Source organism: Sinocyclocheilus rhinocerous, unplaced genomic scaffold (assembly GCF_001515625.1).
Source record: "Sinocyclocheilus rhinocerous isolate Xijiao unplaced genomic scaffold, SAMN03320098_v1.1 scaffold477, whole genome shotgun sequence".
Classification (NCBI taxonomy): domain Eukaryota; kingdom Metazoa; phylum Chordata; class Actinopteri; order Cypriniformes; family Cyprinidae; genus Sinocyclocheilus; species Sinocyclocheilus rhinocerous.
In genome coordinates this window covers 59,248-71,920 of record NW_015648673.1, presented here as the reverse complement: position 1 = coordinate 71,920, position 12,673 = coordinate 59,248, and the positions used below count along the sequence as shown (strand labels likewise).

The 12,673-nt window shown below is 33.7% G+C and overlaps 1 protein-coding gene across 1 annotated transcript in view; it reads right to left on the bottom strand.

The window, feature by feature from the left end:
- LOC107710192 (A disintegrin and metalloproteinase with thrombospondin motifs 14-like) overlaps positions 1-12,673 on the bottom strand; it is a 62,241-nt gene that overhangs the window by 11,840 nt on the left and 37,728 nt on the right. Inside the window, 10 exon segments of the mRNA XM_016514933.1 lie at positions 618-741; positions 1,877-2,010; positions 3,920-4,092; positions 4,171-4,319; positions 6,253-6,366; positions 6,559-6,691; positions 7,492-7,532; positions 7,743-7,788; positions 10,608-10,665; positions 10,668-10,709. Coding sequence (XP_016370419.1) covers positions 618-741; positions 1,877-2,010; positions 3,920-4,092; positions 4,171-4,319; positions 6,253-6,366; positions 6,559-6,691; positions 7,492-7,532; positions 7,743-7,788; positions 10,608-10,665; positions 10,668-10,709 — 1,014 coding nt within the window.

Sequence of the window (12,673 nt, the reverse complement as noted above, 5' to 3'; positions counted from 1 at the left end):
CACACACATTATTTAGATGATTTTGGAGTAAAATATGAACTAGAATTGTTTTTATATTTTGAATTTTTTTTCTTTTTTATGTTTTTTTAATATTTCTATTTAATTTTAAATTATTTTTATTTCAGTTTTTGTAATTGCAGTATTCCGTTTAAACTCATTTTATTTCAGTTAGTTGCCATGACAACATTTTAATCTAATATTTATCTTATTTAGTTTTTTTTATCTCAATTTCATTCTGTTTATTTATAAAGCACTTTTCCCACTATACAGTATTAATGAAATTTATTAATGAATTAATGAAATGTTTTTAATAGTTATACTATACATACTGCACTATAAAGTCTATATACTACAAAGTGCACAAATACTAGGATCTTGTTGTACTGTTGTAAAATAAAACTTTGTACTTCACATTAAAACACTACATTTTTTCTTTAAAAAAATCAGGCTCTCAGCAGGAGCTGGACATGAGCATGTGGCATGCATCCAGGCATGTGTTTTTTAGGCCACAGAGAAAGACTGAAGTAAACGCTACTGTAGTAAATAATGAAGCGTGGTTTCATCAGTGTTTGTCCGGAGGACGGCTGAATGTGTTTGCTCTCCGTCTGAGTTTGTACCTGTCTTGTTCGGGGTTTTGGTGAGCGTGAGTTTGACGGTTCGACAGTGAGAATTGTCTCCTTCACAGACGCCGCATTTATCCTCCTGTTTGTACGATCCCACCTCCTTATCACAGCCGACGTGCTGATCAGAAGAGCCAGACAGGAGGGATTCATTCACTCATTCACACTTAAACAGGTCAGACACACTGAAGAGACGGCGTGCTCAATCAATAGTGTGTCTCTGACTGCATTTATTTCTAAAGTTCGTTTCAACAAACTTGTTCAAAAAACATTCACACGCTTGTTGCAGTCATATATTCAACAAATTTGTGAAAGTTTAGGGTCAGTAAGATTTTTATTTCATGACAGATATAAATACTTTCATTCAGCAAGAATGCATTAAATTGCTCAAAAAAGTGACAGTAAAGATATTGATAATGTTACAAAAGATTTATATTCGAAATAGATTATTATCAACTTTCTATTCATCAAAGGATTCTAAACACTAAAATGTATCATGGTTTCCACAGAAATATTGGGCAGCACAACTGTTTTCAACATTGATAATAATCAGAAATGTTTCTTGAGCAGCAAATCAGCATATGCGACCCTGGAGCACAAAAGCAGTGTTAAGTCGCTGGGGTATATTTGTAGCAATAGCCAACAATACATTGTATGGGTCAAAATTATCGATTTTTTTTTTATGCCTAAAATCATTAGGATATTTTAGTAAAGATCATGTTCCATGAAGATATTTTGTAAATTTCCTACCGTAAATATATCAAAACTTAATTTTTGATTAGTAATATGCATCGCTAAGAACTTCATTTGGACAACTTTAAAGATGATTTTCTCAATATTTAGATTTTTTTGCACCCTCAGATTCCAGATTTTCAAATAGTTGTATCTCAGCCAAATATTGTCCTATCCTAACAAACCATACATCAATGGAAAGATTATTTATTCAGCTTCATGTATAAATCTAATTTCCAAAAATGTACCCCTATGACTGGTTTTGTGCTCCAGGGTCACATATTAAAATGATTTCTGAAGGATCATGTGACACTGAAGACTGGAGTAATGCTGAAAATTCAATCTATTTGATCTAATTATTTATTTGGATCAATAATATATTATTGTTTTTAAGTTATATAAATAATAATATATTTAAAAAGTTACATTTAGTGTCCTAAACAGATGCAATGATTTATAAGAACCAGTTTTAGCGAATGAATCAGATATCAGTATTGTGTTTCTGTGCATGATACGATTCTCACCAGACACTCTCCTCGAGCGCAGACGCTGAACAGATCCGTGTAACTGCAGCGCGTCCCATCATGCATCACCTGGTTCATGAAGACGACTTCACCCGTCTCTGTAGAGCGGCAGCTCAACTCGCACTTATGAGCCTCTGAAATACACAAACAGCCACCAGACGTCAACATCTCGCCCTTGAAGATCACAAAACCAGTCCTGCGTTGATGTATTAGCAGAGAATATCAAAGGGCACATCTCTTCATATAAAGGCCAACAGTCTTCAGCTCACATAACAGTGACTGTAAGCGTGCAGATGAGCTGCAGCTCCAAAGTCCTTTCACAGTCTGTCTCTGTGATTAAAAGCCATGCTGTGATTAAAAGTGTCTGCTAAGTGACCACCTACTTACTGTCAAGAGTTCACAGCTCGTGAAATGCAAATGAGAGATGTACAAAAGAGAAATGTGTCTAAAGCTGAGCCTTGACTCATATCGACTCACACACATAATATGCTAAAGAGAAGCACAATGAGAGTCAGCCACATTGAACAGTGAGATGTGACCGTAATTAATGCCTTCACAGAATATTGATGTATATGTGGATGTATGAAGGGTTTTTCTCTTCATGTCTCTCTGCTCCTCGGTCTATCTTTCTCACAGGATCCTTATTTTCTCTATCCGGTTTCTGCCAGGAACATTGTGTTCCCGCGTCCCACTCGGTGTCTTGTGTCTGTGGTGAATTCAGTGGTTTTAGGGTCACAGTGAGTCCTGCTCTTTCAGATTGAATTCATCACCAGACATCAGAGGCAGAAATGAACCGGGCAGCAAAAGTGACAGAAATACCCCAGATATTTTAAAAATAACACCAGTTTTACACTAGCATTCAAACGTTTGGGGTCAGTAAGTTTTAAAGAAAAAACAAGACCCTTAAGTCTCTCATGCTCATCAAGGCTGCATTTAATTGATCAAAAATACAGTAAAAATTTGAAATATTATTACAATTTAAAATAGCTGTTTTCTATGTGAATATAAAGAAAAGTGTAATTTATTTCTGTGATCAAAGCTGAATTTTCAGCATCATTACTCCAGTCTTCAGTGTCACATGATCCTTCTGAAATCATTCTAATATGCTGATTTGATGCTCAAGAAACATTTCTAATTATTATCAATGTTGAAAACAGTTGCGCTGCACAATTTTTTTATGGAAACTGTGATACATTTATTTTTCAGGATTCACAGCTGAATAGAATGTTCAAAAGAACAGCATTTATTTAAAATAGAATCTTTTAAAATTATAAATGTCTTTGAATGCATCATTGATGAATAAAAGTAATAATTTGACCCCAAACTTTTAATTGGTGGATGTATTTTCTACAGTTCTGTTCAAATATCACCACAAACCACCATGGTTCACGCAACATACTTTGTGTTTTTTTTAAGGTTAGAAAAATAAAGTTAAAATGCTCCAGAACAGGGTTTCCAAACTGTGGTTTGTGAATTGATGAAAAGTTGATAATTAATTCAATAACAAAAATGTAAAATTAAAATAAATCATAAAAAAAAATGAAAGCAATTGAAATAAAAGCCTAAAGAATTAATTAGTTTATTTTTATAATATGTTGAATTTTATAATATTTTAATAATTGAATAATATTGAATAATTGAATGATTGGTCGGCGCCGATAGCCTTGTGGTCCTATATCAATAAAGGCAAAACATTTTTTTTGAATGATTGAATAATATAATACTTTAATATAAAGTAATTCAATAATTGAATAATTATAATATTATTACAATTTTATTTTATAATATTTTAACATTTTATTTGTTTACCTGCACCTCATGTAACCATTAACTGACATCAGAGACACATACAAAATATAATGTTGATAAAATATTAACTAATTAAATAATTCAATTATTTCAAGATATTCGGCTGACAAAAATGTTTGGGAATACCTGTTCCAGGAAATCAATTCCAGAATGCAAATATAAATATATTAATATAAACATTTAATATATTAATATATCAAGTGAAAAAAATTGATTTAGCTGCATTTCTCTCACCATCAGAGTGTTCATACGGCAGCCACGTGTGTTTGATGTTATTGTGGTATTTGTTGCTGCGCTGGACGCACTGCTGCGCTCTGAAGTCCTCGTATGGGCCGGGACAGTCCTCTGTATTACAGACCTGATAATCGAACGTCGACCCCGGACAATCACGACCTCCATATGCAGGCCTGCAGAGACAGAGAGGAAATGACTAACAGAGCCATTTCACTCATTCATGAGCTGGTGTAAACAGGTTTGTAACGCACACAGGGTTGTTGCACTGGCGGCTGCGGGACTGAATGCCTCCTCCGCAGGTACGAGAACACGAACCGAACTTTCCCCAGGAACTCCAGCCTCCGTCGTGACCGTAGGGCTCATGGGACGACCTCCAGATGCAGTGGCCTTTAAAACACCACTGCAACACACACACATTTACCAGTATCACTAACCCACAACCATTACTATACATAAACACTGTGTCCTTAACATATCACCATATTAGTTGTAGATTAAAATATCAATGGCTATTGTTCAATTATGTCATTAAAATATCAACAGCTATTGTTCAATTGTGTAATTAAAATGTCATTGGCTATTGTTCAATTAATCTTAAAATAATAATACTATTGTTCAAATATGAGATTAAAATATCAAAGGCTATTTTTCAGTTATGTAATTAAAATATCAATGGCTATTGTTCAATTTATCTTAAAATATTAATGGCTATTGTTCAATTATGAGATTAAAATATCAACAGCTATTGTTCAATTGTGTAATTAAAATGTCAATGACCATTGTTTAGTTATGAAATTAAAATGTCAAAGCATATTGTTCAATTATGTAAAATATCAATGGCTATTGTTCACTTAATCTTAAAATAATAATGCTGCTGTTCAATTATGAGATTAAAATATCAAAGGCTATTGTTCAATTAGGTCATTAAAATACCAAAGGCTATTGTTCAGTTATGTAATTAAAATATTAATGGCTATTGTTCAATTATTAGATTAAAATATCAAAGGCTATTTTTCAGTTATGTAATTAAAATATCAATGGCTATTGTTCAATTCATCTTAAAATATTAATGGCTATTGTTCCATTATGAGATGAAAATATCAATGGTTATTGTTTAATTATGTAATTAAAATATCAACAGCTATTGTTCAATTGTGTAATTAAAATGCCAATGACCATTGTTCAATTATGAGATTAAAATATCAAAGGCAATTGTTCTTACTGTTCAATGGGGAAGTCGTGGCCTAATGGTTAGAGAGTCGGACTCGTAACCCAAGGTGGATGGGATAAATGCAGAGCACTAATTCCGAGTATGGGTCACCATACTTGGCCACATGTCACGTCACTTTTTGACTTTTCAATTAGGTAATTAAAATATCAAAGGCTATTGTTCAATTATGTAATTAAAATATCAATGGCTATTGTTCAATTATGAGATTAAAATATCAAAGGTTATTTTTCAGTTAAGTAATTAAAACATCAATGGCTATTGTTCAATTCATCTTAAAATATCAATGGCTATTGTTCCATTATGAGATTCAAATATCAATGTCATTGTTCAATTATGTAATTAAAATATCAATGGCTATTTTTCAATCAATCTTAAAATATGAATGGCTATTGTTCAATTATGAGTTTAAATATCCATGGCTATTGTTCATTTAGGACATTCAAATATCAATGTTATTATTCAATTATGAGATTAAAATATAAATGCTATTGTTTACTTGAGATATTTAAATATAAATGGCTAATGTTCAATTCAGGGATTGAAATATCAGTGGCTATTGTTTATTAAGAGATTAAAATACCAATGGCTATTGTTCAATTATGTAATTAAAATGTCAATGGCTATTGTTCAATTAAGAGATTGAAATATCAATGTTATTGTTCAGTTAAGAGATTTAAATATCAATGGCTAATGTTCAATTATGAGATTAAATATTGGTGGTTATTATTAAAGTAAGAGATAAAATATTGATCTATTAAGAGATTAAATATTAGTTGGTTTTGTTCTAAGCAACGGTAAGTAATTTGCAAATTAAAATATGATCAGTAGTCACAGATGAAAGTCTGATGCTTGCAAACACGCCTGAGTAATAAAGTCATTTATGAATTTAGATAATGATTGGTTTTGTTCCAAGTACAAATAACTGGCTGCCGAAGAGTCTGATGTGAGATTGACATTTTGCAAATGCTGATTCCAAAGCAAGGTCATTTTGTTCTTGAGCCAACTGAATATACAAATATTTTATGAAGGTTGTATGAAAAATGCGATATACCAATTTCATTCAATTGTTTGGTGGTGTTGACAAGAATCAGTGCAGTTTCACCTTTCCTGGTGCACACTCCGTCCCGTCCACCGGCGGGCCCTTCTTGGTCTTACAGAAGTACTGATTGTCAGGATGACTGCACCAAAGCTGCTTACACGGGTCATATGTACGGAACTGGAGGAAGAGAGAGCGACAAACTCATGGAATCATATTTCATCAAAATGCAATAGGTTTCTCCTGATTTAGCTCCGCAGATGCAGATTAAACAAGCTCATGTTGCCCATCTCATCGTAAACTGCTTGAACTTTAGTCTATGTTCACAGATCAGAGCTAAATATAGAGATAGAAAGATGCTTGAGGACTTACTGCGGTGCACATCTTATACCCCACACCGAAATCAAAGCGGCACTGCTCATCCATGGAGTAGTTTATCCCGGGAAGCTCTGTGAGTTTAGGCCATTTCAGCTCAAACGGATCATCCAGAAGACAGTCATATGAGCTGAAAGATAAAAAAAATAAAGCGGTATCAGTGCACTGCTCAAAAACACTGATCAACAAATAAATATGCATTCTTTCTTTTCTATTTAAATATTGGTATTGATCTATTAAGCGATTATGACAATGCCTATTGTTCTATTAAGAGATTTACAAATATCAATGAGATGAAATATCAAAGAGATTTAAATATCAATGGCTATTGTTCTATTAAAATATTTAAATATCAATGACTATGTTCTATTAAGAGATTTAAATATCAATAGCTACTAAAATATCAATGGTCATTGTTCTATTAAGTGATTTAAATATCAATGGCTATTGTTCTATCAATAGATTTAAATATCAATGACTATGTTCTATTAAGAGATTTAAATATCAATGGCCAATGTTCTTTTAAGAGATTTAAATATCAATAGCCAATGTTTTATTAAGAGTTGTAAATATCATTGGCTATTTAAATATCAATGGCTTTTGCTCTATTAAGAAATTTAATATCAATGGCTATTAAAATATAAATGGCCAATGTTCTATTAAAAGATTTAAATATCAATGGCTATTAAAATATCAGTGGCTGTTGTTCTATTAAGAAATCTAACTTAACTTCCTTCAGTTGAACACAAAAGGAACAACATAAGGATGTGTAAATGTCCACAGCGTCAGATTTAATGGCATTTATGTCATCTCTTTCTCTCTGGAGAGATTATGTTACTGGTTTTCACTCCCTACTCATGCTTCATCTCTCAAATCATCTTCAGTGATGGATACTGAGGATCAGAGCAGAAGTAAGGAGCAGCTTCTTACTGGATGTAGCGGTTGAGCTCCTGTTTGCTGCAGCGGGACCAACAATAGATTTAAATATCAATGACTATGTTCTATCAATAGATTTAAATATCAATGACTATGTTCTATTAAGAGATTTAAATATCAATAGCTACTAAAATATCAATGGTCATTGTTCTATCAATAGATTTAAATATCAATGGCCAATGTTCTTTTATGAGATTTAAATATCAATAGCCAATGTTTTATCAAGAGATTTAAATATCAATGGCTATGTCCGAGCAGCGGTTCCCCTGGCCGTCATGCTCCATTCCCAGCCTGAAACATTCAATGCAATCAGCAAACTACTGGTCAGTTTCATCAAACAGGGTGTCCTGTAATGTTTGGTAGAGTGAATCAGTTCATTTCGACTATATAATGACACACTGATTTGTTCCTGCACTTTCTGAACTTTCTGTGTAGCTTATTTGTGACCCTGGACCACAAAACCAGTCATAAGGGTCAATTTTTTGAAATTGAGATTTGAACATCATCTGAAAGCTGAATAAATAAGCTTTCCATTGATGTATGGTTTGTTAGGATAGGACAATATTTGGCTGAGACACAACTATTTGAAAATATGGAATCTTGAGGGTGCTAAAAAATCTAAATATTGAGAAAATCGCCTTTAAATTTGTCCAAATTAAGTTCTTAGCAATGCATATTACTAATGATAATTTACTAAATATCTTCATGGAACATGATCTTTACTTAATGTCCTAATGATTTTTGGCATAAAAGAAAAATCTATAATTTTGACCCATACAATGTATTGTTGGCTATTGCTACAAATATATCCCAGCGACTTAAGACTTGTAATATTGTAATATGAATGTAATATTTATACGAGTTGTTTATTACTATGTTTTTAAATGATTTCATTAGTTGCATTTAGCATTAATTTGTGATCAAATCAAATGCTGTCAGTTAAATCTCACTACCAAAAAGTTTGGGTAAGATTTTTTTGGGTAAGATTTTTCTTTTCTGCTCACAAAGGCTGCATTTATTAGATTAAAACTACAGTAAAAACAGTAATATTGTGAAATATTATTACAATTTAATATAACTGTTTTCTATGTGAAAATACCGTAAAATGTGTTTTATTCCTGTGATGCAAATCTGAATTTTCAGCATCATTACTCCAGTCTTTAGTCACATGATCCTTCAGAAATCATTCTAATATGCTGATTATAAAATGATTTGATGAACAGAAAGTTTAAAAGAACAATCAATTTGAAATAAAAATGGTTTGTAGCATTATAAACACCTTTACTGCTAATTTTAATCAATTGAATGAATCCTAAAAAATAAAAAAAATAAATTTAAATTTTAAATACATTCAATTAAAATACATTTTGAACAGTAATGTTTATACTGTATATTCTAATAGTCTTATTATGAATGATTCATTCGTGTGCATCATAAGATGCGTCTTGATCTTCATTTACATCTAAATGTAATGATGTTAAAGAAACAGCTGTCCTTTTCAGCTGACCTCATCGATCCATCTTACTTTTAACCATGAGTCATATAGAAACACTCTTTACACCCAATTAATTCATCATTAAAAAAACTCAAGTATCAACCTACTGTAAAGTTCTGTTCATTCAGTATCCTGATTCATTCAAAATACATCAGATTATGGAAGTCAAGTGGTTGTCATACAGTGTTTATGTGACTTAAAGCACTTTAAACTATACACAGCTTGATAAACTACAGTCTTAAAGCAGCTTCTCCACATTCCCTGCAGCGCAGGAACATCCGACTACAAGCAGAGCATTTCTTCCAGCTCATGTGACTGTTGTCAGTGTTCATAGAGACACAACAAACATTAAATCTGCAGTCATCGCTGATGAATCACATTATGAGGTTTCAGAATTGTGATTTGCTTTGCACTTCACGGCCACCGTAGGAAACAGACCACAGTGAAGAACAGAAGATGATTCATGTCTGTTCTTAAGTTACTGAAGACCTGGAATGAACCGGAAAATATAAACCATCTTGCAAAATAGCAAAAGGAGCCAGTTTTTCTCATGGCAGAGCTCTGTTCTACAGGAGGCGCTATTGAGCAGCATTCGTCTCAGCAGTACATGTTCATACTATGTTCATGTCCTCCAGCATGTTCCTACTTCTGTGTTGTAATTACAATGTGCATTCAATTAATTTGGATCATAATGCAATGGACATGCTGAGCAATTTCATATTTCTTTCTGCCTTTCTTGCATATTAAGCATACAACAGATGCTTTCTGTATTTTATCATGCTCATGCCACCACACTAAATGATGTCTCATAAACTAGCTGAATGAGTAGCTTTTTCCTGGCAGAGCTTTATCGCCATTTTTCGCAAACAGCTGACAAACTGTGTAGGCAACATTTCACAATTGCAACTTAAAGAGAGGATTCACCCCAAAATGAACATTTGCTGAAAATGTGCTCACCCTCAGGCCATCCAAGATGTAAATGAGTTTGTTTCTTCATCAGATTTGGAGAAATGTGTCTCAGCAATGGATGCTCTGCAGTGAATGGGTGCCGTCAGAATGAGAGTCCAAACAGCTGATAAAAACATCACAATAATCCACAAGTAATCCACACCACTCCAGTCCATCAGTTAACATCTGGAGAAGACAAAAGCTGAAACTAATCCAGCATTAAGATGTTTTTAACTAAAATACGAGTCCATACTCTATAATAACGCTTCCTTCAGTGAAAAAGTGTTCTGGTCTTTTTTATCAGCTGTTTGGACTCTCATTCTGACGGCACCCATTCACTGCAGAGCATCCATTGCTGATTTCTCCAAATCTGATGAAGAAACAAACTCATCTTGGATGGTCTGAGGGTGAGCACATTTTCAGCAAATTAAAATTTTTGCTGAATTACGCCAAATACAAACTTGCTTGTTGAATGACACTCCTCACCAAGTCTCAAAGCGTTCCTGCTAATTACACCACTGTTCATGTGCTCATAAACATAATTATTATAAAAAAGACAGGAGCAATTACTTGAAATGCATGCTAACGTGCCGTGCTTTACCTACACGATCTTAAACACTGATAGCATGCTCAGAGTCAGGACTATAGAAAGCAGATGTAAACTTACACGTGTCCGGTTTCGTGCGCCACCACAAAGGCAGAGGAAAAGCCGTCTTCGTGGTTGAGCAGCTCCGCAGCGGGTGGCACATGCCTGTTACCGGGGCGTAACCTAGGCGACAGAGATCAAAGGGAAACGATGATGAACTGGAATGCGGGACATTCTAGAACTCAGATCAGAGCCAGGTGAGTTTCATTTGGAAAGTCTAAGATTCCTTCACTGTCAAATCACACACAACGTGGACACCCAACTCAACTTTTAGACACAATCACTTCACTGTTCCATTAGCAACAGCAATTCTGAACTTTAAATATGACTTTTCAAAAAAGAAGCCATTCTCTGATTTCCTTTCTATGCTGCTCTCTTCCAAAACCAAGTGAGATGTCGTTGATTATAAACATACTGTTTTACACATACACTACCATTCAAAAGTCTCTTCTGCTCACCAAGGCTGCATTTATTTGCTCAAAAATACAGTAAAATTGTGAAATATTATTAGAATTTAAATGAGCTGTTTACAATGTGAATATATATATTTATTTCTGTGATGCGCAGCTGTATTTTCAGCATCATTACTCCAGTCTTCAGTGTCACATGATCTTCAGAAATCATTCTAATATTCTGATTTGCTGCTCAAGAAACATTTCTGATTATTATCAATGTTGAAAACAGTTGTGCTGCACAATATTTTTGTGGAAACCGTGATACATTTTTTTCAGGATTCTTTGATGAACAGGAAGTTCAATAGAACAGCATTCATTTGAAATGGAATCTTTTATAACATTCTACATGTCTTAATTGTCACATTTGATCAATTTAATGCATGTTTGACGAATACAAGTATTCATTTCTTACCGACCCCAAACTTGAATGGTAATGTATATTTCATCATAAAATATAAATAAAAATAGTTTAATTTAAACAAAAAATAAATATAACTTTGGTGCAATTAAAAAAAAAAAAAAGCAAATGAAGATCATTTTAAATGGAGATTATTAGAGTATGTTTTGCAAGAAAATAGCATTTCAGTCTAGTCACGTATTTGTGATATTTAGCAATTTTTGAGTGAAAATTTATTTTCCCAATTTTTTGATGTGTGCAACTTACAGTGCAGTTCAGATTTGTACACGTTCTCCACTATTGCCTCCATGTAGAAGCGCACAAGCGGCTGCAACCCGATCAATCCCACACAACTACTAGCCACGTATAACAGGACACAGTGTTCAAACACCACAGAAAGCATGACACAGACACTCGATCAAGAGATGTGCAGTGCTAGAGCTTTAGTTTAGCTGAGCTGCTCCGGAAGCTAAAGCCAGTCTGGGCTCTTTTTAACGAAACGTTCATGCTATTGAGATCACCGACAGTCTTTGGCATGCAGGTGAAAAGCAGAGGATGCAGATTATGAGAAGCTTACAGTATGAAGCGTTCAGTGTTTTAATGCCTGTTAAAGCATCAATAATAACTGGGCCGATCCAGCATCACTTGATTACATGTAATACTAGAGATATTCCCGCAGCCATGTAGGTTTTATTGGATTTTTTACATAACCAGAATAACAACAACACAAAAATCAAACATGTATTTAGCCAGCGAAAGGGTTGCATAAGAAATCAAGCTGCTAGCCGAGCCGTTTATCTGTCTTCAGATAAATGTCCTCCAGGTGAATGCAGCTTTGCATTGCTCTGGAAAAGCGTTGCGTTGTCAAGTGACAGCGTCTGGCAGCAGTGCTGTAATCACAGGGTATTAGATGACATTAATCTAGGATATTGAGACTGATATTAAAGTGCCGCCGCATGAAGATATTTCCCACAGGATAATACTGGTTTCTCTACATGTTTGCCCTTTAACATGTAACATAAACATGTTGTCATAAAGAAATATAAATATACAAACAAAAACCCTGAACCTTGTACAGCATGTCAGGAAGAAACGTAAATACTTTTGCAAGCGTTTCCTGAATTCATCAAGCTATTGTAATTTCTAGGGAATAAAAGCTGAATGAAAAATTTAATATTTTTAAAACTAGATATATTTTATTATAAATATATATGATATACATTATGTATATATAT